Source organism: Sipha flava, unplaced genomic scaffold (genome assembly GCF_003268045.1).
Source record: "Sipha flava isolate LNK unplaced genomic scaffold, YSA_version1 127_pilon_pilon, whole genome shotgun sequence".
Classification (NCBI taxonomy): Eukaryota; Metazoa; Arthropoda; class Insecta; order Hemiptera; family Aphididae; genus Sipha; species Sipha flava.
In genome coordinates this window covers 959,887-987,683 of record NW_020271753.1, presented here as the reverse complement: position 1 = coordinate 987,683, position 27,797 = coordinate 959,887, and the positions used below count along the sequence as shown (strand labels likewise).

General features: G+C 29.9%; 2 protein-coding genes across 2 annotated transcripts; one reads left to right on the top strand and one right to left on the bottom strand.

Moving 5' to 3' along the window:
• Window positions 1–68: 68 nt before the first annotated feature.
• LOC112694321 (transcription factor MafB) lies at window positions 69–27,797 on the bottom strand. The gene is made up of 3 exons (XM_025569758.1): window positions 27,612–27,797; window positions 5,746–8,012; window positions 69–1,730 (listed from the first exon to the last, which is right to left on the bottom strand). Exon 2 carries the CDS (start codon window positions 7,173–7,175, stop codon window positions 5,787–5,789), a length of 1,389 nt encoding a protein of 462 aa, XP_025425543.1. The 5' UTR covers window positions 7,176–8,012; window positions 27,612–27,797; the 3' UTR covers window positions 69–1,730; window positions 5,746–5,786.
• On the top strand, window positions 22,873–24,212 carry LOC112694330. The gene is made up of 2 exons (XM_025569767.1): window positions 22,873–22,955; window positions 23,858–24,212. The coding sequence occupies exons 1-2, from the start codon at window positions 22,873–22,875 to the stop codon at window positions 24,210–24,212; spliced, it is 438 nt and encodes a 145-aa protein (XP_025425552.1).

Sequence of the window (27,797 nt, the reverse complement as noted above, 5' to 3'; positions counted from 1 at the left end):
ATAATAATAATAATAATAATAATAATAATAATAATAATAATAATAATAAAAAAAAAAATAATAAAAAAAAATATTAATAATATGTTATATTAAACAAACAATAATATAAAAGAACAGCTGTACACAATCGAGACAGTTTTGTATGTTTTAACTAAGTCACTGATTATCCAAATATACAGTATAATGTACATTAGTTGTGTTCACCTACTTAAAAAATAAACCGCGTTTTGACGAGAGTGGTTTCCAGACGGTGTACCGACATTGGTGACGGTTGTTCATGTTTTAGTGGTGAAGGGGATTGGATGATGGTAGTATGGACGAGTAGGGAAAAGGGAAATAAAGGAAAAACGACCGTTCGCGGTTACCGATTGTTGGGTTTCGTCCGCGCGTGCGGATACCGACACCGAACCGGGTGGCGCGAAAAGGATTCTCGCGGGCGTTCGAATTGCGTACCGCGGGGCGCAAGACGAGACGACCGCGTGAGAGAGTACTTCGCAAAATGCTCGCGCGTAACGGGCGCCGTAAAAGAGACCGTTCCGGAAACGTGCCAATGGGTTCGCGATTGAAACGCCGACGACCTGTTACAGGCGCAGGCGATCGGATAAAAACGGCGTTTGCAGCGGTTTTCCGTGGCGTCGCTCGTCGAACCGGTACACGCGTGTTTCGGATCGGACGAGTGTCGCGGGTCGAGTCTGGCTACTGGGTCCGAATTCGTCGAGATCGACCGTCGTACGTTTATCGCGTGTGTTCACGTCGAGTAGCGTCGGTCGAATATTGAGATTGGGGCGCGCAAATCGAAAATCGATTTGCGGACCGACATCGGAGCAAACAATGAAACATAGAAAATACACCGATTCGGTGTGCAACGGTCGGTAAATAGAGTCGGTAAGTGGATTTTGGTCTAACGCCGATTACAGTTTGGGTGTCGATCAGACGAATGGTCGTTTCAAACGGACTGAACATTTGGTTTGGCCCGCGGATCCTGGACTTGTACGTCTTGCACCGACGTGACGTACGACGCGCGTTCGATTCCAATCCTCCCCCCCTCTAGCATTTCACCGGTATTCAAACCTGTTCAATAGCGGGTGATTCGAGGGTGGTGTTCGAACGCGAGAACGATGTAAAATACATCCTAACTGTTTCATCGGTTTTGAATTATAACGTTGACGCCGTACCGGGGGTAAGATAAATGTATTTGCATTATGTCATTGGTACGCTCTCGCTACGTGTATTTGTTGTAAAGATAAAACGGTCTCGGGGTCTCGGGCGACTATAAAAGTTCAAAAATATTGTATTGGTTACGCACAAACAATTCGTACGAGTACGACTAATGAGCGTACCATATTGCAGAAAGTGTAAAAACATTTAATATAACCATCGTTTTATCACGTTTTGTGTATATTACATGAACACCGTCGTCCCAAACATTCTCTTTAAAAATTATTTTTAGTACACTTACATCAACTCATACTTATCAGATATATATATATATTTTTTTATGGCACATAAATATTATAACTATACAATAATGAACAATTACATACAAGTGCACTAAAACTACTGATGTAAATAAAAAAAACAAAAAAAAAGTAAAATAAAATAAAATCAAAACAAATTACTTTATTAGTCTTATCCTTTTTTTTTTTTTATGTAATAGTAATGTTTATTTTCTACGTTTTCATGTTCGTGAAATTCGTGAACCATAACTGTTGACGGACGTTGGTAGACACCTAAGGAAAAAAAATAAGAATTAGGTACCTATATACTCGTAATATTATATTATAAAACTTTTTCCCCTGAAAAATTTCTATCCAATTTCAGTGCCCGCAATTAGTGCATATTAGCACTAAGTACATATATATACTAGTCTCGAAGATCGGTCTGAATGGAGAGTCATTACTGATGGTCAATTCTCGAGCGGGCAGTTAACTGCGAAACTAGGAGTCTACGAAAATGCCCGTATGTGTATGTGTGTGTGTGTGTGTAAATACGTTAAGTCTGATGATATACTTCTCTAACATCAATCGAATAGCATTAGTTACTATAAATTTACACTACCTATACTTTTTTTTTCTTAAACATCTAGATAAAGTCAAAATCGATGATTTCACAGCTATGTACGAAATCGCATAGTATAAAATGTTATATTCTATACATCATTACAAGGTTTTAATATACAGCTGAGGTAATAATATAATTTTTTAAGTTGTAAATTGTGAATAACATTTACCCTACTTGGGTATTGAATGATTATCCATTTCAGTAACTTGCAAAATAATATTTTGCTGAAAACCAAATATTTCAATGTATCATTTTTGTTATTGAACAGACTCTAGTAGTAATAAAAAGTTTATTTAAACTGATTTTGGACTGTTTTTTTTAACACATAACTAAAATTTAATAACATATTTAAAATTTTAGAAAACCTACGATTTCAGCAGGTAATTTTTAACCTGAATATAATGTATTTTTGAATGTAATTTAAAATTAATTTAGAGAAATGTGAGTTCTAAATATTGATAAAATATGTTAATTTGTATACCCTTAATGACAAAATTTTGCATTTAAAATATATATTAAAAAATTTAATGCATAGTCTTATTAAAAAAAACGAATGTAAATCTTTTGATTTTTTTTTCTTTAAATATATCCACAGGAAATTATTAAATATTTTGTGCTAATACAACAGTGTAAGATATATATCGATTTAAAATTAAGATTTATATTATAAAAAGTTATATGCCTGTAAAAAAATTTGAATAAAAAAGAAGTATACGTATTATGTTATTATTTAACGCTTATCACAAGAACAATTTTTGAAATGAAGGAACTAAATCAAAATTTAAACTAACATGCTTTCTTATAAACATATTTTATGGTTCTTTATATAAAACTTTTTATTCGATTGATGTAATGTTACAGGTATCTTACTTTTTACTTAATATTTAATTTTATGTAAAAATGTACTGTTTTTTAAGTTTTCTTGTATACATAATTATTTTTTTCTATAAACATGACTCGAATAAATAATATTTTATTTTAATATGTAACAGTTTAAAAATAATTTATCATAACGTTTATTACATTTCAAAAACTTAAAAAATTATTACATTTATTTAAAATTCAGTGATATTTTATTTAAACAGACAATTATTTCGCAAATTTTGAAGTCTACCAAATATTATATGAAATATTGGTAAACAATTATATTTCACCATATTTTTTTAATTAAGTGTGTTGGTTTATTTAAACTATGAATATTATATTAATCAGCAATACAACAGTATTCTGAATTTTGAACGTACTTCGTAACACTACCCATTTATACTCGTAGATATTCAATTTCCATGGTGTGCAAAAAAATTGTAGGTAGATTGCATGAAAGTCGAACGAAATTCGCTGTTTCCTATATACCTATTGTATAATACTAACATGTGCATTTTTGGTACATTAACTATAGCTATTTTATGAGGTTAAATTAATTTTTACGGTTTTGTTTTGATTTGGAAATTAAGATCTCTGTAATAAAAGATTTGAACGTTGCGATATGCAGTATATGTATACCACAACCAAACGATGTTATTCGATTTCGTACATATACATAATATTATTACAATAATCATTTTGTATTCATAGATTGCGATAGAAAAGAAAAATGGTATATATATATGTATCAGACGTTTTGTGCACGATTATAGTGTTTGATATTCGATATCAATGAAGCATATATGATGGTGTACTTGATAGCACAATAAATTGTAATATTTAAGACATTTATGGCTAGATATGTGCCTTGTTTTTGGTACACTATATTCCTGTCAAGATTGTATTAACCTATATATGGATTATAGAGCGAAACATTATGTTTACGAATAAGTTTATTTAATTTTTTTTTTTCGTAATTAAATACTCTAGACGACGCGATTGGCGCCCGAGACGTAATATTTATGTATTTTAATAATAACTACTTTTTTGAAGTACTTTTAATTTCAATCTCGGCTGTATATTAAGGTCCAATATATTATGATGGTTATTTTTTCCTGACATTGCATCGATAACCTACAATGTAAATATTCTTACTACATCTACTGTTTACTGTGCTGTATATTTTCTAAACAATTTTAACATTTATTTAGTTTGCACCCATATTATTTGATCGAACACAATTATATAAGATAAAGATAAGTAAAATTATTCAATATATAGAAATATAGAATACATAATGAAAAAACGTTAAAAATCATGATGCATAATCACCAAAAATAAGCCGTATGCGTAATTTGTCCATACCGCAGGATTACATTTAAAAATAAAGTATAATGTTTTTTTTTCTTAATCAAATTCTTTTATATGCAATAACATATCATTATAGTGATATATATAACCCCGAGGGAGTTGATTTTTCGAATTCTTATAAAACGTGCATAATATGTACACAACTTGTATTTTCGTACATTAGGCACACATAAGTATATTATATTTTTACAATAAATGCATTTAATAACTTATCAATGGTGTAATACCCAATGGTATAGTGCGTTTATATTTTTTACGTTTTACACCATTCAGAATATTCTCTAAAGTTCTTTGAAAAACTATGGGCAATTAAACAGCGAGAATTTTCTTACGCGAATAATAAATATACAGTGTTTTGACTGAACTTTTAATTAATATTAATAATATTTTTGTATAATAATATACTAATAGAGTACAGTCAGGTACAGTATAAAATCAACAAGAGTTACAGATTATTCTTCAACTTGTAAGCCATTGATTTTTTATTAATTTCGATTGAACTTTACGAAAAAAATACAAATAATTAATTTAAATTTAAAATTAAAATTGTTGTAGTTTACACGCTCTTTTAACTCTTCCCTGTATATCATTATAACCACAAAAAAAAAAAAAAAAATTACCCAACGTTCACGGTCAAGCAGCTTGTTATACTTCTAAAAAAATAAAGGGGATATCGGTGGTCGCCGCCGGGTCAAAATCGGTGTATGATCTGGTGTAAGATTATCATAATCCGCATGATATATTATAATATATTATTTTAAAAGAGCCACGATGACTGATAACGGTGCAAGTGCGCATACTCGCGTGTGTATGTAATTTTTATTTTTTCCGTCTCGTTTTTACACGTCGTTTTTGAAAAACTAAAAAAAAAAATGACATCAAATCAATTGCGGTTGGCACGCGTAAAAATGACCGGACGTCCGCGGCAGGCTCGTTTGTCACCGCCGTATCCGCGCGTAAGCACATTAGCAGTTTATTACAGACATCGCTGGTGGGCTCCTCGCGCGCGCGTGAGTGAAATTGACAATACTGCTGAGGGACACTTGTCGGGCGATTTAAACGATTGCGGGGCCGTATAATAAGGGTGGACATAAAAAAAAAAAAATGGAAAAAAAAACTAACAAATTTGAAAAAGAGGTAAAACGAGGAGACGCGGTCGAATGTCCCATTAGAATACACGTACCCATAGGTACCTGTTCAGAACATGTACAACGGTTATAGAACAAATTATGATGTTACACTTCGAGGATTGCCGACTATTATGACCCAAACCAATGGAGAAATTTCAAAGGGCTTTTCATCCCGTTACAAAACGCGTATGATTACGCGCGTACGCGTTTCGACCCCCTAATGAACCATGTGCATGATGAACCTACGTTTACAGCCTGCGCCATGTAGCACAACGACAACGGCCCGTACGTAAACGTGAACACGCGCACATATACTTACTTGGATATCCACAGTGAAGACGCGTACGACCTCCTCGTCTGTCACCGGTAGCGTTCGGGTGAGCCGGAGTGATCGCTGTCCATGATTGTGATGGAATCCCTGGCCGCGGTCAACGCAGCCAACTTCTGCTTGTACATATCCCGCTCGACAATGACGCGCGACAGTTCGACCCTCATCTTCTGCATCTCGATCGTCAGCGCCTGGTTGCTTTTCTCCAGCTCAATGCGCTGGTTCATGCGCTTGGTCCGGCAGCTTTGCGCGTAGCCGCGGTTCTTTAGCGTGCGGCGCTTCTGCTTGAGCTTGAGCACCTCCTCCTTGGAGATGCCCTGCAGCCGCTTGTTGAGGTCACGCACCGGCAGCTGCAGTAACAGCGCGTCGTTGATCGGGTCGTCGGACAGGTCGCGGCTGCCACGGTCTGCCGAGAACGAGCACATGGACGACTCGACGAGGTTGCACACGCCGGGGCCGCCGGGCGACGTGCTCATGCTGCTGTCGTTGCACACGAACGACGACCGCTTGCCGATGCACCCGAACGAGCTGGGCTGGATGACGGTCACGTGCTGGTGCTGCTCCATGTTCCACTCGGCCGTTGGGCCCGGCTGATGGTGGTTGAGGTGCTGCTGTTGCTGCTGCTGTTGCTGTTGCTGCTGCTGCTGCTGCTGTTGGTGGTGGTGGTGCTGCTGTTGCTGTTGCTGCTGCTGATGATGGTGGTGGTGGTGGTGGTTGTGCTGCTGAAGCATCTCCTCGGAACTCGCGTAGTTGGGCCTCAGGTCCAGCGGCTCCTGTCCCTGGCGCAACGACTGCGTCAAGAACGTCATCTCGTCCATGAAGCCCGGCTGCCGGATCGGTATGGCCAGTGGCGGTGACGTGCTTACCGGCGGCGTTTCCGGTGGTGTGCCCGGCGTGCTCTGGTACATTATCGTGCCTGCGGTAGAGGCCGCTGCCGCCGCGGAAACTTTGACCGCGGTGGCGCCTCCGATCGCTCCAGCGACCGCGATGGTGGCCGAGAGGCAATTGATGCCCATGGCACCACCGCCACCGCGGCTGCCACCGCTGGCCTGTATGTGTGGGTGCTGGTGCCGGTGGTGATGAGACGACGCTGAGTATTCCGACTCGCATCCGGGTGGCGTGAGCAGGTAATGGGGCGATGGCGACCGGACGACCACGGACGTGTTACGGGCACCACCCGTGATGGGCATGGACGGCAAACGGCCGCCGACCGCTGTTTTGCCGACGTAGTGGTGCAGCTGCTGGTTATGGTGCTGGTGGTGGCCGCCTTGATGCTGCTGCTGCTGCTGCTGCTGCTGCTGCTGCTGGCCGTGGTGCTGATAGTCGGCCGACGGCAATTCGCGCTTCACCACGTTCTCCAGGTGGTCCAGCACGAACTCGTTAACGTACTCGTCAGCTAGACGTGGGTCGTCGGCTTCCATGTCGGCCGGTAAAAAAAAAAAAAAAAAAAAAAAAACGGAAAACGGGTAAAAGCGTGTTTACACGCACGAGAACGAAACGGGTGTCCGGCGTGAGTCACGACGACGATGATCGACGGTAGATGTTTCCGACGAACGTTTCGATGTGTCACATCGCACCTCGGCGTTTCGGTATGCGACGATCACCAAAATCGTTATCGATGGACAAGCTGCAAGAATAACTTTAACGCAAACGCGCGGGCTGAAGCACCCGCCGGACGGCAGAACAGTTTATACACGCAGTGATGTGCACTCGCGCGATAATGTTCGGAATTGAGGTGCCGCGGCGTCAGAACGTAACCGATGCAGTTTCCGCAATGCCGCGGCCGTCGGTGGCTCTGGGCTCAGCGCGCGCGATCGCGATCGACGGCGGCGCGGCGCTGGGTGCCCGGTCGGTGGGTGGGACGGCGCGCGTTCATTGGCTGGCGCGCCGTGCGCGACCGCCCCTCCGCCGGCTCTGGGGTACGACGACGACAACACCTCGCTGCCGCGGCTGATCGAGTAACGACGTGACGGATCAGGACCGCGGCCGCGACGTTCGCCGTTCAATCCTTTTGCTCCTTATTTTTTTCCCGCCTCAAACTCGAGATCCCGTCGCGTGTACGTATGCACGTGGCGACCAGCTTGCCGGCCGACCGACGACCACACGGCCACGGCCGCTGGGACGATTCCACTCCGACAGCGGTTCTGCACCGGTACTGCCACAGACGCGTCCAACCACACGCATAAACACGCGACCACGCGCGCCTGTGTGAGTGAAAAATACAAACAGCGTTCAAAAGCCGCTCTTAGACGCCTAACCTGTCAAACATTTATTATTAGTCTATTTGAAATTTAAATCCGAGCCCTAGTTATAAATTATAGTTTGTGATTGCATCGAAAATTCTCTTCCCATCTTTTTGTTATGTGAGCAGTTGTGGAAAAAGCCACATTAGGCATTATGTTGTACGCATTGGCGCAATTTGTGGGGAAGGGGAGGGCTTGAGTGTGCCTAGCACCCCCATTTTCGAAATTAGCACCCCCAAATGTGTTTATGTTAGTTTACATTTAAATACTCATTACTCATTATATTAAGAAAAACATAATAGTTTTTAAGTTTTTTGTATAAATATATACATTTTTATACAATACGAAAATATTTCAAAATACGAAAAAATATATCTTTGCTATAGGGTAAAATTTTCAAGTTTTTAGTCACATTACTTTTGGAATTATGACTAGATAACTAAAATTTGAAATGTGAAAGTCTTATTTACAGCGTATTTTTACCATTTTAGGACAGTTTTTTCACGTCTAGAAAAACTATTAAGATTTAAAAAAATGACCTATCTAAAGTACCACCGCATGCCAATTTAAAATCTTTTTAATCCCAAAAAAACTTTTGAACCAGTATTTCTATCCAAAAAAGTATTTAACAAATAAAATACAAACATCATTATAAAACTATAATATCCTTCGCTTCAGTCAGAATCTAAAAACAATCATATGATAAAACATTTGTGTTTACAGACAAGTAATTCGTTATACGCACAATAAAAATATAAAATCAAAGTGAACAATTTAAATATAGAAATATTCATATATTTACCTAATATTTTAGTAACTGTTGAATTGTACGGTTTGTGGGTGTCTATAACCATTAGGGAATATGAAAAAGATTGAAGGGCTTCAACACCCCCAGTTTTTTCATTGAAATTGTGCCCCTAGTTGTACGATAACCCAATGTGGTTTTTTTTTTAATGGCTTTAGAAACAATTGTTTGTTGTTTCACTTTTACATTCTAAATTATTTTTTGTACATATATATAATATATGAATGTAATTTCAACACTTTATGAAACTACAAGTCAATATGGTCTACAAATAGTCATAAAATGGAATGATCGTTGCAAATAATTAAAGAAATTACACATACATTTAAGATTATTGTAAGATTTATAAAATTATACATTTTTTATATTTCCATTTCATTCTGCTTTCTGATTTTTATTTCATATTACAATAATTTACATATATATATAATTAATGATTCTAGTGTTTTATGTTGTATATTTTAATAATTTTAAGTGAATAAATGGACGTAGGTATATTTTGTTGATCTTTATGCATCGAATTTACAGTTCTAGTTCATACTATATATTTTTTAAACTGACATTTGTATTTATTAATTAGTTTTCATAAAAATTATGAAAATATTTAAAAAATTTGAAACATACAATAACTTATCTCTAGGGCGCGGATTTTTATGTAATTACATATATTTATTGAATGTGAATCTTGATTCAGATACTTAAATTGCTATTACTTCTGATATTATGTAAAATAATAACTTGCAAAATAATTTAGCATATATTTCCAAATTTTTTTTTTTGTTAGTTAAAATAACAAAATATTAGAAACATTGAATCTAACAATAATTTAAAGTCTCGCGATAGTGGAAAATGCAGAAATTCAATGAAATTAAGTTCAAGAAGAATCCGGAGTAATAATAAAAATTAATTAAACTACGTACTGGGTAATACGTTAGTTTATAAAAAAATTTAAATTATTAGATATAATTTTATAAATATAAATAAAAATATGTCAAATTATATCGAAGTAACATTATCCGATATATGTGGTATGAAATATATGCCCCATTAACCTCAGTAATGCAGCCTCAGCCGCTGCGAGTTGACTTTGAAATCTAACCGCCGTACATTAAAATTTGAAAATTTTTAAATGTACGTCTTATCCAATTGTTCCGAAGAAGACAACAATGAAGATGATTAAATAAATAATTATTAATTAATAATTAAAAATTAATGGAAAATACCAATTTTTTTTTTGTTAAATATTTTACGTTTTGTAATACATATTTTAACAAAAATAAGAACATAAATATTTACATAAAAATCCGTGCCCTGCTTATCACTATTTCAATTTTATTTTCAAAATTTATAAATTTCCTAAAAAATAACAGTATTATTTTGCTAATATGCCTATCTTATGGGAATATAATGATGTCTTAGAAAAAGCTAAACAATACTGAAATATATACATACGAGTATATACCCTTTTTAAGACTGATGACTAATACACGTCAGTATTGAATATATAAGTATAATGAAAAATTGTTTTTTCAAACATCTATTATACCTATTGTTACCTAAGTATGTAAATTTAACCTTTATAGTGTCACATTAATTACACTTATTCAATCTAAAATCTATAACCTACATGTTATTATTTGTGACCTATACATAAACATCAATGTTTTTATTCCATATTTACAAGTTTTAATTGCTGTAGTGATGTACCTAGGTCTGAGGTGAATTCATAGTTTAATTAAGGGGAAAGAGGGCGTGAATAAAAATATTTATGAGTGATATATAAAGTACAATGAAGACTTGATCGTGATTTGAGAAATTTAATCCCCAAGTGGAGGGGATGATCACCACGTAAGCCCCCTCATAAATCCTTCCCTGACCTAGGTAGATTACATTATGTATTGCACGTGAATCATATATAACGTGTAGATATATCATTTAAAAAAAAATATAAATTTAGTATTTTAAATATTTCTTAAAATTTTAAACTAAATATTAATAGTATTAAACTCATATTAATGATAAAATTAATAAATATATTTGTATAATAAGTTTATGTGTTTTATACATGTATTATTATGTTAGAAGTATTTATAAATGTGTAACTTAATGAATAATATTGTCGAAAAAAGTAATAGTTTTTGTATGCATTATATAATACTAAGAATCTACATGGAACAAGTATGTACTACTTAATTTAAATATTTGTGTAATGATTAATATTTGGGATTATAGAGATAATATATAATTATATTTGTAGAGATACGTTCCAACAAATATAGTATATTTAGATGGAATTAGATTAATTCTAATAATTTATTCGTACAAACGAAGTACTCGTATAAATTATGATTCTGTGTACATTGTGTTGTACGCAAAATTTTAAATAAATATTTATTACTAATTATAATTATTCTGGTCCGATTTTAATTAAAACGATTGGTTTTTCGTGTATACACTTGGTAGGTGCTATTTTAACATTAAGCTCAACCAATACACAAATTGATTATGTATTTATATATATATATATGTACATATTATATGAGCACGTACGTAGATAGTAGTATGTGTACGTTATAAAACGTAAATTAGTTACAATCATACATTTAGTATTTGTAACAAATATTGGTCAATCAAATAGGTCTAATATCACAATATTATACAATTTTTTATTTTTACAATTCTGCAAACACAGAATATTCGTTTCCCCAGGTACGTTTGCGTCTTTATATTCCTGCGTAAATTTAACTATAATCATTTTAGTCAACATACACGTACGCATATACGGCTACGCATGTAATTTTTAGAGAAGCCTTTGCTTATTTTAAATACATTGTAGACGCAATGTAATGTTTATGAGGGCTTCATATAAAAAACATAAAATTATACGATTAACATTATCATATATTGTACTACTACACATTGAAATTAATGGAATGAAAGGAGGGTGGTAGTAATATATTTCTTAAATTATAATCAATAGCAATTAGGAACAGTAAACGTATTCGTCTATACGTTATTATAGCTAATATACTTATGTACGCAATTATATGTAATATATATGGCAACGGGATAAGTTTATAGTATAGCTAAGGTAATAGTTTAAGAACCAAGGGGTATGGAAATAATTCAACTTAGACAATTTCTCGAATTATTCAATTTAAATGTTGTAAAGTAATATTTACGAGACCCTACTTTGAAATGTTGAGTTTTTTGAGTAAAGAAGTAAGTAGTAAGTTTTTGTGGAGTTTGAGCTTGGAGACTCGGCTTTATATAATGTATCAATCTATTATTTAAAGATTGGAATATTAAATTACATTTATACAGAATTAAAAACCATATATCAACTATGGTTATAATTTTAATATTAATATTAATAATAGTTTATTAACGGCCATATAGGGCAATTGAGTTTACAGCATTTATACAAAAATAATAAAAATTAGCCATTAGTAATAATGAATACCTAATAATAATATTAAAAATAAAAATAATACTTAATGTATTATAAGTATTATTATAAGTATGTATTATAGTATTTATAATGATTAATCTCTTTCTTCTACATTATATATTTTCTAAAAAAAAAATAAAATGTTATTAGTTTAAAATTCTTTATTTACCTTAGATTATACTTAATACAATATACTAGGTTATATACTATTTTAAATTTAGACATAAAATCCGGAGTTTAGATTCTTCATCAAAATTTAAATTGAAATTTATTTCAATACAGTTTTGGAACGTATGACATATAGGTCCGTTGAAACTATATAGTTGCAGGAGGGATGACGCATAAAAGGTTAATTCAGATCTTAAATAATATGAAGGAACCGACCAACCTATTTTCTCAAGATTTCAAGACAACTAATATGATCATGTAATATTTTATAAATAAAAGATATATCAATAAGTTTTCTTCCGGAAGATTTTTTAAAGACTTTTAAATCGTTATTAAGTATATTATAGTAGGCTTATTTAAAATATATACCAGTAAATCATATTTAATGAATTGATAAGCGTATTATTTCATAAGAGACAAATACCACATCCTATGTCGTAAAAATTAGTATAAATCGCAATGACTATTCAAGCAATATAGCACTATTTAATTTATCGCTAACACTATTCAACAAAATTATTCCCGCCGTTATCTAATCTATATATTCCATAATGAAACAAGTCCGACTGCCGACTGGTGTTTTTGTTGGGGGTTGAGACATCCCCCCCAAGACACCTCTTCGGGACGGCTCTGCATGATCAATGTATATAATTTCCTTGTTGGCAGTCCGTAAGATAATATGGTGAAATTTTTAGTTCAAATGACTTATTAACAATAATATAATTGCACAACGTTTGAAAAATCTATGTGAATCTACGTAATTGAAATATTGCTTATTTATGTATATATATATATATATATATATAAACATCGATTTATGATATCGATTGTTATTAATATTAAAATAGTTGTAAAATATGATGCGAGATTTATATGGCTAATAATGTACTAAAAACACATTCAAATCATACTAATACAAATCATATTAAATTTACATAAATAAATATTATACTTATTATATTTTTAATTTTTTGTTTTTTATCACTTATTTCATTAATAGTACCTTAATTACATAACAGTACATGCTATATTACATTCAGTATACTGGTCGTTATATTATATCTGATCAATTTTGTATTAATAAATAATTAGTTAATAATTGTTCTTATTTTATCTAAAATAAATGTAGATAGTTCCTTCAAAATTGTAGAAACATATTTGTCTTAAATCGTGAAAATATATACTAAAGACTATATTTCCTCATATTTTACAAGTTTTCATTGTTATACTGAATATAAACAAATATAAAATTATAAAATCATACGATGATGATTAATTTTTCGTCATATACAATAGCTTATAATTTTTTTCTATTACTTGAGAACCCAATAAAAAAAATGTTATTTTACGTTTTTCGGATCTTTAGTCGTTTTATAAGTCGTGTTAAGGTATTTTTATCTAATTTAAAATGCACATGACTGCTCTCATTCAGAAAACCTTACGTCAAAATAAAAATTATTTTTTAACGGATTTCTTTAGATTTTCACTATTTAAAATATCATCATCCGAGTCTAAACTCTAAATATTCCAGGCTATGGGCTTTTTTATTAATAACTGTTAAATATATATTTTTAATGTACACATATTTACATACAGAGCGATTGAAAAGTCGAGCACATCAAAATAAATGTGTTTTTAAATAGTATTTTTATCGAAATTACTTATACTTTTATTTGTAGATACAAATACAAAAAATACTCAACATTTATATATATGCATTATGGAAATTTTACATATATACTCAAAATGGCTACGTTGTTCATTAATGCATACACGAACAATTATTACCACATTTGTAGCGTATCATCTCCAACTATTATGCATGTTGTAGTATTATCTTTCAAATTTATTGTATTTAAAAAATTGCCCTGAGCAATGTTAACCGCTAATTTTTTTTTTTTTTTTTTGTAAAATTTTAAATTCAAACCCTTATAAAAAATGTTGTACAGAAATTCGTAATATTTTTAAGTTTATTTAAGGTAAACATGTATTTGAAAATGTATCTGGAAAAAAAATTATTTCAATTAAACGAATATGGTCGTATGGATGTAGACCAAAATAAATTTAGGGCCCTATTATTATAACTGCACTAGTTCACGGAAAACCTATGGGCGCCACTGATAATTAGACAACTTGAATACTAATTATAGTTTTAATTTTCAAAAAAGGTCGTGGTGCATATTTGATTGCATTGTTTGAATTGTTTTATCACATTAGTAAATGATCGATTTTCGACGACGTGGTTTCTAATTATGGATTATTAAGCAACAAAAAAAATAAATTTTAATTTTTAAGAAAATTTATAAATGTACATGATAATATTTTTTAAGTGCGTATATTGATAATTATTGTTTGATGACAATGTACTAAACAACTTTTTTTAATATTACTATTTACCTACGATTTACATTGTATAAATCTTATTCTTTATGGCCATACACTTTATACCTACCTACTGCTGCAATGTTAAGTTTAATTTTGTTATTATTATTGATTTATTTCCGTTCTTATTAATTCATACGAATTCGTTTTTAAGAACATGCACAAAATATTGTACGTGAATGCTTTATCTGAATAATAGTTATGCATTTATTGTCTTTTAGAAAATACATCTTATGACATCTGGCATTTAAAATATAGATAATTTCTATTGTTTTTTTTTTTTTTTTTTGTAAAAGTATGTTGGTGTAACGTGCAACATTTATTTGTTTAAAAATATCAAAATCAATGTATACTACCTAAATATATCTCGGTTATTACATACAATTAGAACACCATCTACAAAGTATACAGATCATATTTTATGATATTTATTTATTTTTTTCATATTCATCGATGAGAGTTTAGGTCAAATTAGATAAAACTATTACCAATTTCTTAATTGATTAAAAAGTAAATTAAATAATCGTTTAATTTCATGTGTTGGTTTTAATAGTCGTATTTTAACTACGACCATTATAAATCATCAGTGATACCTCATTAGGTTTATATATTTTTAAAAACGTCACTATGCACATGGTATAACTATTTAATTATATAACTTAAACCTGTCTAATGTGATTATCCGTGTAGCCTTGGAGAACAATTTTATTAAAATTATAGTAAAATTCATTGATTTTAGGTTCAGGGATAACACTGTCTGACATAAAACACCTACTGATTTATTATATTAATAGTTTCACATAAGATTTATATGTATATATTATATATTATATTACACCATATTTTATTTTTTATTTTTTTGCAAACTAAGCTATTCGCAAAAAAAAATGAATATTACCAAAATATTATAATCGGTGATATACTATGAATAATGTCAAAAAATATAATAAAATTAAAATAATTATTCTAATATAAAAAAAATGCCATAAAAATGTTTGATAAAATAAGCATACTTTAAATTATATGTTTTATGTTTAGACACATTTTTGATATTTATACCAGAAACGAGAGTACCTAACACATTTTTTGTTATTTTATATCAATTTTCAGTTGAACTAACTAAAACGTAATCATGATATTTTCTAAAATGTTAAATGTTTGTTTGATGTTCAGGTAGTTTTTAACAATTTAAATTATAATACCGTTTAACAAGCTGGGGCGTGTCTAGAGGAGAATTGGGTATTTAAGTCCTCAACATTTTAAAGATTTTAGAAAAAAAATATTGCTTAGTATTTTTATTAAATTTATGTTTAATATCATAAACATTTGCCATGGTTATTCATACAATCCATTATCGATCTACCTAGTACTACACAATTACCAAGATTATTATCTTGTGAAAAAAATACGTTTGAAATATGTTGTGCTAAAAATATTAAATCCCCACCTTCGAATGATGTATAGGCACGTATTTGCTAACAAGCAATCATATTCATTATAATTAGGGCCCGGATTTAAATAAAATAAATAAAAAAATAAATTTAAAAAAATAAAAAAATAATTTTAAAAAAATAAATTTTACCACAAAAATGACTTTAAAAATGACACATATTTTTTTTATTTTGGCCATAATTTAACACACTATTTAATACATTTAGATCACAAACACACATAAAGGTCTATTCACACACTTCCGAGTCCGATCCGATCCGTTCCGAGTTATAATTCAAAAATATACTCTACGGCAATATGACATTAGGGAAATATCAGTGATTTTCAAAATTCAATCTAAATATATCCCTTTTTACCATTTTAGTCTCCAGGTCCGGACGAGAAATATTGTTATTGATTAATCGTCGATTTCGTAAAAACAAAATAATGAACCCTGTCCAGCGTAAATTTGCTGACAAATAGTCTTTAAATCAAAGTTGCATTATGGGCGTTCTACGAGCAACGGTTTAACGTTACATTTCTTTATAATGAAAATAAAGAATTCATTTTCTTGGCGTTTTCCGCTCAAGCAAGCCTATTATAATGACCGCGCTCAACTACAGGAAATGACAACATCAATGCGTGTTCAATAAATGAACGTCTTAAAAATCGTATTTTGCTGACTATATGAACATCCGTATATCCGAATGTCTATATTATTATTCACACGCGTGCACACACACACACACACACACACACATACACACATACACGTACGCACGCATACACACACACGCGCACACACTCACACACAAACTTATGTGTACAGACGCATACCGAAACAAAATTCAATAAACACTGCGCAAAAAAATGAGAATCTGATAAAAAAAAAATAAAAAAATGTTTTTATTTTAAATTTCAATACGTTATGATGGTAAAAGGATATTTTATTTCTAATGAAACGTATTGCAGTTATTTTTCAAAACCAATAAAAATATCACATTATTATTATTTTTTTATAAATGTTTTTTTTTTCACAATGGGCTATACATGAAAGTAATAACGGTAAGTAAACAGCACATAAAGTACGTTCATACGTTCTTTTTTTATGATACATGTTAAAATTTTACTAATAATCATCAGAGTGAGACATTTAACGCATTGGAAAACTGTGTATTACATATCGTATATACATTGGATATTTTTGCACTAATTAACTTTGAGTATAAATTCATGCATAATAAATTAATAAAAAATTAAATGTACAATTTTATTTGTTGCCTAACGAAACAAAAATACAATTATTGTAAAAAAAATAAGTAGAAAATGACGTGTGATTATATATATGTAAAAAATAGGATAAATTAGAAAAAAATCAGTAAAATGCTATGCCAAAAATTACATTTCAACCTTAACATTTTCAGTAATTATGAAATAAAAACATTAAAAAATCGATTGATTTGTAAAACTACAATAACATGAAAAACGTGTATAATAATGACCAATGATAAATATTAGATCTGTATCTCAGTTATTTCGATTTCAGAATAAAATTCATGAACATGAAATAAAGACGAATTAACTATTGAACTCGATATTAATGTCAATTTCAAATAATTTACTAACACATGTGTTACATCTTCCCTAAAAGATAAACTTAAATACTAAAAAAAAAAAAAAAACTTTTCAATAAATAACTGGAGCAAATAATTGGTGTAAAAAATACTTTTTTTTTTTTGAAAGCAAGGATTACACGTGTAATAAAGTGTTATACTACACCACATTAACACTATTAGATTCATATATGGCTTCTGGAGGTATTTAGAATTAACATCTACAACACCTGGAATTAAATGTTTTTACTATCATTATAACTTATATCTTTTATTGGTTATCCAAGATTTATTTGAATATTTTACTTCTACAAAATTTGTACTACGATTTGAGAAACAATTTGGCTCTCGTATATTATTATGTAAAACTAAATATATAATTTTTACAAATTACCATTAACATAGAAGATTATAAAATTGTAAAATAAATAGTTGCAGTACTAAAATTACAAAGTTAAAAATTATGATTAGCTAATTCCGTTTTTGTTTTGTTACATCATTTATCATACATTTTTCATTTTTATATTTATGTTTATGTTTATGTTTATTTTTTTGTAGGAATATTTCACATTTAACATTTAATAACAAAAGGTTTAATATTTTAATGCCTTTTAAGGGTTAATAGTTTACTGATATCTTTTATAAATCATAAATAATAATTATAAATTCTTTTTAATAATTACGACTTAAGAATAATTTTTCTAAAATAAAAGACATTTTTCTACAATGAGTTATGAGTATTTTACAATGTTTTTTGATTTTATTTCGATACTATCAGAGTTTTGTTTTAACTCGAGATGGTAATTTCTGAAATATCATATTTTGAGCAAGAGTGGTCAATTTAAACATAGATACACAGATAAATATAAAATCAAAGTAAAATATATTAGTCATACATTTGAATGCAGAAATAAATTTTCTAGTTTTAATATTCAATTAGTTTTATTGATATTAAGACGACATTGTTCAAAATTCAAAGTGAATCTCTGGCCCAACAGAAACAGTTCTATAAAAGTAGCTTGTTGATAACATTTTCAGAAGCAAAAGCTTCACTGGCGTGGTCACGAGTCATATTAAGTCATATTAAGTATGAATAATTATAATACCAAATATTGTTGTTTTATTATTTGTTATGTATTGGATATTTAAATTTTAACTTTGTTCTATTTGATATACAATAAAATATATCCCTAGAGTAATACATATATTTTCCAGTAAATATACTCAACATCTAATTTTTTTCATTTACATCAAATGAACTAATTTTCAAGAAAATTCGATTTCTATTTATGAAAATGTTTTTGTTTTTTGCATTTTAAATATGGAAAAATCAATGGAGTATATTTATGAACAATTTAATGAATTTCGATAAAAATTTATTCTGTAATTTTAAAAATCTAATAATTCCTGAATCGTGATTTGCTAGCATAGAGCTACAATACTACATCTAGTACCGAATAAGGATTAAGCCGTATTTTTTTATTATTCTCAATCCTTAGAACGGAAAAAAAACGAGTTATAGAATTTTTAAATTCACTACATTAAAAATAAAAATCAGTTATTTCCTTATTCTTTCAAGTATTAATTCGATAATATTTTTTTCTTTACGTTTTCATCACTAAGTTGTCCGATTGCTGTAGTGTTCCAAAATCGCCCTACATAGTTTTTCTATTTTCATTAAAAGTGATACTCTTATTAGTCATGGTCAAATAGAACGGGTACAGATGTAAAAATAAAAAACCCTTTCATTATTATGAAACCAATGTGTACAAAAAATCACATTTTATTTTTTACGAAAATCGTATTTAAAGATATGGTTTTTATAACCATGTGTATACTCGTATATTTATTAATACGATCGATTGTATTTTATGTCAACATTGAATTATATTCATTGACTTTTTTTCTTTACACTGTCAACGATTACAGCTAACATCCGTTCGAGAAAATTATGTACATCACATAATAATGTACGTTACGCATTTGTGTACCCTCGACGAATATACGAGTAAACAATGTCTGAATCGTTTTGTATCGTTATTACGGTCATCTCTATGTCCTTGGACCAATTTTAAATCAAATAAATAGTCTTATTCCTGCGACTATGTTATGTCGATATTAGGCTACAATATACGATTTTTTTCCAATAGTCGTCCCTCTTTATTTATGTTTAAAACTTTACATATTCGGTACAACGACGCGTATTATATTATGTTCGAGATTGTTTTCAGAGACAGTATATTATTCGTCTCTATATGACGGTACTGTTGTCTGTCTATAGCACCCAGTGGTGGTTGTTTATAATGTTAACTATTCTTCCAATGATAATAGTGTCTGCCGGATTTCATTATTCAAAATAATGTAATTTTTGTGCATTCATATTGAAACAAGTTTTTTTTTTTTTATTTAATCGATAAAGTACGATAATCTAAATTTTAAAATTCAATCATTGGCAAAAAAAAATTTCTCTTTTGGAACAAAACTAAATTTGTTGTTATATAAGTAGTCAAGTTAAATAATATTTTTTGTCGAGCATAGATTAGAACACGATACTAATTATCAATTACTGATGTTAATTATTTCAAAAAGTATGGCATAAAAAAAAAGGATGTGTAAATATATCATATATTAATAGGTTTACTTGAAAAAATCATGACGATTGCACGCTCGATTAAAGCATCGTATTTTGTTAAACCGTGTTTTAAGTCCGTTCAACTACTTTAATTTGGTAAAAAACCTTTTTTTTGTATATTTCTAATAGACGCACTTATTGGTTCGTCAATTTGGTTTTCGTCCGCACTCTCATACCTATTCAAAATAAACTGACTTGTGTGTGTAAATTAGACTGTGAAAATAGATCGGGGTAGAAAAAAGGGTCGTTGAGCGTGTGGGCCCGAAGCCGTACGGCAAGGTGCTGAAGCCTTGTTCGTAAATCGCGTTAAGCACACACTTTCTGGTATAATTTTTCACACACAAATACACGTGCCTGTACATGGTGTAACAATCCGCATCAATATGCCCGTTGTCACAAGTACACACCCGGAAACGTTCGCGTGAGACAATATCGGCTTTTACTGTAAGGCAATCCGAAATAAAAACTTTTTGACCCACTGTGGAGCACACTGAAGGAAAATATAGAACATAAAAAAACTAAGGGGACAATTTATAATAGAAAAATACCGTCTAGTTGTTTTTCTTATAATAAGTAGGGATAAGTCCAAATATGCAATCATGTCACCGTAATAGCTGAAGGCTTATACCTATAATACAACAGCTCGGATATAAATTCGTCTAAATATTACGTATATATATATATATATATGGATGAAAGGACAAATATGACAGAATAAAAACTCATATATAGTGTGGTTTAGTTTCAATTTGATATGCGGTTAATACATTTCTACCGGAGTCAACTTGATGTAATGGAAAACAATTTGTGTTAGTTGTTGAATATATTTGATATACAATTTTCCATGCACAGGAAAAAAATACTCTTCATCACGATTAAATATTTTAAGACATTCAATTTATTTTTGTTAATGTTGTCAGAGCATACCTACTTTTATACACTAGAAATAAAATATAAATTAAAATGATTCAAATTTCCTTAATTCAAACACATAACCAGGGCTCGGGACTTAAAAGACTTAAAATCATTAAAATAAGTGCTTATAAAAGCACTTAAAAGTTATAAGCACTTAAATAAGCATTTAAAAAATATAAATTTAAACAAAAATATTTAATAAAAAAAAAAATTACCTAGGATAGGAAAAAATTAGTAAAAATTTCGAAATTTTCTTTTTACATCAATTTGATAAAGTGGAAAACATATTTTTTAACTGTGCTGAAAATATAATTAAAGATTAAAAAAAATATTTTAACAAATAAATGTAGTCCATATTATGATTTTTTAATCGAAAAATCAAAAAAAAAAAAAAAATAATAAATCTTTATATTGTAAAAAAAGTCTAACTTTGACTTTCGAGATTTTTGCCTTATTGTTTATGAATTTTCCGAGGAATTTTCTGAAAAATAAAATGTAAACAATATTTATAAATAGTTGAAAAAATCTGGGTTAGGTCCGTGGCCTACCCCATCGTTTATACTTAAGCAAATGTGCAAAAAAGCAAAAATAATCAGAAAAACAGGAAATAAGCATTTTGTTAAAAAATTGTCGGAAAAAGGAAAAAAAGCACTTTCAAATTACATAATTGAACGTGTTATAACATGCCATACACTTCAATAACTCTCTGTAATATTTTATGTCAAATCATAAAAATAAGCAAATGCTTTAAGTCCCGAGCCTTGCACATAACCAATGAAGTCGAATAGGTATTTTAATATTTAAATTATAATGATTTCAAATAAATTCTTATATTAATAATTATAATGTTTACAAGATTTTTTTTAACTATACGCTTTTTCGTTATATTATAAGCAGGATTCGGATTTTATACGAGTAGAATTTGCTACTTATTATAGTATAAAGATAAAGATAGTAAAGTGAAGTATTCATTTGTGTTATTAACCAGGGACTTCAAATTAGAAATTTTATTTTGCTATTTTTTGCATATTTTAAGTCTTTTTAGATTTTTAGTGCTATTTTTTAAGTTTTTAAGTGATATTTTTTTTTAATAAACATGATTTTATTTTGTATTTTTCATAAATCTCGTTTATACTGAATGAAAAATAGTATTAAATTAAATGAATCCAAAAATGTCCACATTTTCGTTTCATTTTGATAATTGATAAATAATTTGGTATCTACTATTTAACACGTTACTAGAATCTATTTTTAAGTAACGTGGCGATATCAAATATATATATTTATATATTTACATATTTGTGCCCTCTTATCTGTTTTATTTATTTTTACTTTATTATTATTGTACAATATATTGTCGTCTATCATACATATTCATGCATTCAGTGTCAGTTTTCCGTATTGTTTGATTTCGTTTCGTATTCGTTTATTACTCGATTGTGTATTATTTGATTTTCTGTTTCGATACTTAACGTAAAATGCCGAAAGTTAAAACATCGAATTATCGAGACTTAGATATTTTGTGTCTGAGTTTGGTGGCAATGATGTTTTTACAATTGACGCAAGTATTCTATTTTACAAATTGTGTGAATGTAAAGTTAATAGTGACAAAAAGTTTAACGTTGCTCAACACTTAAAAACGGAGAAACAGTTACATACAAACGATGTCATCATTCAAGGTAAAACAGGTATACCAGGGGCGGAACTAGGGGAGTTCAGGGGGTCAGCTGACCCACAGTTAGTATTTATTGACAAAATTGGCCTCTTGGAAATTTTTTTCTCTTTTTAGACCTTCATTTGGACTCTTGAACAGTTGGCCCATCGGAGTTACTTGAAAAATAAATGCCATGTATATTCAAAATTTAAAATTTTTCAATTCATAATTTATATTTTCAATTATATCGTTTTAGTAGAAAGTTAGAAAGTTAAGTAAATCATATTTTATTCCGTACGTTTGTTGCGCTGATAAAATTGGATTATATTTATTAATCGTAAATATATTGGTGGTATCATTTATTCTAAAATGTAATATAAATATACTTATACACTTTTATGAGCATATTGTGTTTTTTTTTTTTTTTACAAGGTATTCATTTCTAATTCAGTTTCATCCCTAATAAATGGCCTCTTGCAATGGCTTGACCCACAGTTCCCCGACTCTGGATCCGCTCCTGAGGTATACATACAACAAGACGTACCACATATAAGTTTTTTGAAATTGTTAACAGAATATGGTCATTTTAGTTTTTTTTATTAATGTATTACTTCATAAAATAATACCTATAATACATTTAATAAAATTTTGACTTACATTTTTTTTCTTTTTTTGCTATTTTTATTATCGATCGCCAAGGCGGAAAGAGCGGCATTTGCCTTAAATAAGTTCTTAAAATCAAAATTATTTTCAAAAAAGCCTAAAACCAGACTATATACAGTAACAATAAGACCGACTCTCACCTATAGCTGTGAAGCATGGACTACTACCAGCACAACCGAAAGAAGACTTAGGACCTTTGAAAACAGAATTTGGAGGACAATTTGTGGACCAATTTATGATAGCGTCAATTTAACCTGGAGAAGAAAATACAACAAAGAACTACAAGACGAATTGGGAATTGCATCAGTTATCAGCTTTATAAGAGGGCAAAAGATCCAATGGTTAGGACACGCGATGCGGAGAAGTGAGGATGATATAAGTAGAACAATCCAAAACTGGAAACCAATGGGAATGAGACCGCGAGGAAGACCCAGGAAAAGGTGGTTGGGTGTTGTGGAAGAAGACCTTGAAAGATTGAGAGTACATATTGGAGGGAAGTAGTACAGGACCGTGAAAAATGGAGAGATATTGTGAAGGCGGCCAAAACTCTTAGAGAGTACTAAGTGCGAGAGGAATAAGAAGAAGCTATTTTTATTGTTTTTAGGGCATATTTATAGAACATATTTTAAGGTTTTTTTGGTCATATTATAGTACATATTTTAATATTTTCAGTGCTATTAAGTCCAAACCCTGATTATAGGGTTCAAAAAATTCCACTCTAAAAATAGGCAGTATAGTTGTATATTTTAACTACATAATATTTTATTTTGAAATTTTGATTAGTCATAAACCGCACTGAGATCCATGAATACACATTAAGTTTCTTTTAATGATTACATAATTTAAAAAAGTTACTCTAATACTCGTAGTTTGTATAAACATGATAAATCACATTTTTGTAAATTAGTCCAAACTCATTTTCGGTGTACTACACGAGTATACTCGATTTATTTCATATATTTTAATACTAGTAACTCATTGATATAATAAATATAATTGAAACCTTTAAAAGGACCGAATATCCTCGAGACATTTTAATATAAAACTAATCGTAACTATTCGCATGTCATGTATTTCAAACTTAAAAAATATATGTATTCCAAAGCTTAAGATTTTTGCACGTTTGTGTAAAATGAATTACAGTTAACCTTGTACTCGTATGACATTATAAACATAAGACACATAAATACATACATACCGTAGCGCCGAACTCGAGGTTCAAGTCTGTGGTGGATTAATTATGAAACGACCACGACAAGTATACGAGTAATACGTGAATTAACCTAATAAGCTATAAATTATAATACTGCCCATTTATTAATTACTATTTAAGATATATGCGAGTAAGTACCTAAATGCTAAAATTTAAAAAAAGTTTTTAGGATGGGTTAAACTTCCAACCTCTGTACGTCCATGGGTGGCTCATATTATCGTGGGATGGACTATAAATTGTAAATTGAGTGAGTATTGACAAGACAATTCAAAAATTTGTTCAGCGCCACTAAATATATACATGAGCCAATAAATGATTAATATAGGTACGATCGTCTTGTACCACGGAACTTAAAAATTAAAAATGTTAAACGCTTATAAGCCAAAGTTAAACATAAATACAGAATCTATTTTTTATCGCTTAAAAATTATTTTTTGTAATTAAACTACCCCTACAAACTCAAATTTTGAGATATTTGAATATTTTTTTACTTTACCTAAAATATTATATCTAAAATAATTGTGAATAAGCATATATTATTCCATTAAATAATCCATTACAAAATAATTGTTAATTAAAATATTGAATGTCGATTAAAAATGTACAATATAAAAAACACAGATTGGAAATATGTTACATGATAGCATTTTATTTATTTTATACTCTTGTAAATAAGTATTTAATATATCGTTAAGTTTCGGTATTTGTTAACATTTCAAATTATAACCAATAGTTATTATCAAATTTAACATTTTAATTAAAAGTTGTGCATTTCATATTTGATGAAAATCAAAAATATTTTATTTGAAAATTAATTATATTTTAAATCTCAATTTGAAAGAACCAAATCAAAACATAAGCACTTAAATGTTGTGATAGTAACTATTAAATAAACGCAAACGAGATACTTCGGTTACACTACAATATATTTGAATTGCAAATAATTTTGAAAGACATCAATATTATGATAATGATAATTAAGAAAATGTTGACTATTTATGAATAAACTAAACTTACTCAAAATGAATAAATATTTTTATAGTACTTTAATTTTTAAAATTTGTTATCATATATATGTAATACTAGTTTGCATTCAATTATTCTAAGATAATTTCAATGTAAATCTAATTTACATTAAATTAATTTATAATATATTTTATATATTATTGTATATAATTTATTTATAAAATAGTTCTAAAGCTTTTCTTAGACATTACGACCCTAAACTACAGTGGAATGGTATATGGTTATAAGATCGAGAGATTATCATTTACTAATTTTACTCCTATGACAATTTACTGATGGAGCACATACAGAGGGTTAAAACTTGATAACAATACAAATAATCGATATGTTTTTAATTGTAAGTTATAGAGAAATAAGGATTCAATGGATCATTATATTTAAATAACAGACTGAGTATTATGTAGGTCATCACAATTGATGTATCATAGTTGTACTTTTTTCAAACATGTAAGTAATACTAATCACCACAAATAAAAATTATTCTAAGCAAAGGTCGGAGATATATACAGATACAAATGGTACCTTGAATATTTAATTTAAAAATAATTAAATCTCCAAAGGTTAACATGATACATAATTTATGAACTAAATTATACGCTGCATGAAACTTTTGATGCATTTTTAGAGTCTTTATAAATGTTAAGAGAAATGTACTTCACTTAAAGTGTAAAATTTCTTTGAAAAAATATATTTATAAAAAATTTCAAAAAATATTAATGATAAATAAACGCGTAATGAAAAATTTAAAAAATATTACAGATTCAAAATAGATTCAAAATTCAAAGTAATAACTCTGTTTTTTCAAGAAAAATATTTTTAAAATTAACATTTAAATAAATAATATGTATCGCACATTATGAGTGAATCATAATATTATTGAATTATAAATAACCGTATTATTGGTATATTGTCCTGCACAATTATATTATAATCAAATTAATACTAAATATTGTAATGCATAATGAAGTATTAAAAATATTAATTTAATGTAAAGTTACTGTACATTTTAACGATAAACTTCGCCGGAATATAAATACCAATGTATTAAGATAATTATATAGATTTAATAATAAATGGATAAAATGAGTAAAATGAATGTTTTTAAGAAATCTAAAATGGTTTCAGTATTTTTAATTTATTTTTATAATAACTACATTAATATAATAACAGTATATATTAATATTACTGTACAATATAAATACGCATTTTTAATACTAGATCAATTGCTGTTAACCTTAAATATTATTTCTTAACACTATATTCGCTATTGAGTGATAAAAATATTTATTAATAATTTAACGATATTGTATACTTTTGGTAAACTTTATTAAAGTAAAACTATTAATAACTGATAATTATAATTCGTTGATATATTTTACCTATACCTACTCATTGATTTTTAGCAACTATAAATTTATTAAATTAAAAGTATATGAAAAAGGTTTGTTGATTTCTCCTATCTAATAAAAAAAAAAACAACTACCCGTGTACGTACGTGTGTACTATTTGTGATAATGACCATATGGCCCCCTTCCATCAACGACTGATAACATTTTTTTTTGGGAAACGAACGCTAAATAGTTAACTTATGTTTGCTGTTACGGAAAAGAAACCCGGCAATGGCAATTCACTTGATACGAAATATATTAAACATTACTTACTTTGAATCCAATCGATATCCTTTTAGATTTGTTTGATAGAAGTTGTCATTGAAATAACATTGTAACGTATACTCATTCAATATTACACTTGCACAGTATTTAACTCGTTGTACAATATACAAGCTAGTGTATGCTTTCGTGGTGTTTCATAATAGTAGTTATGAATTCATTTTTTTTCTCTCACAA

Bases quoted from the DNA above. Each gene is read 5' to 3' on its own strand.
- LOC112694321 (XM_025569758.1), bottom strand. From the start codon at position 7,175: ATGGAAGCCGACGACCCACGTCTAGCTGACGAGTACGTTAACGAGTTC.
- LOC112694330 (XM_025569767.1), top strand. From the start codon at position 22,873: ATGCCGAAAGTTAAAACATCGAATTATCGAGACTTAGATATTTTGTGT. The intron at 22,956-23,857 runs GCAAGTATTCTA...TCTCACCTATAG, and splicing joins ATGATGTTTTTACAATTGAC to CTGTGAAGCATGGACTACTA.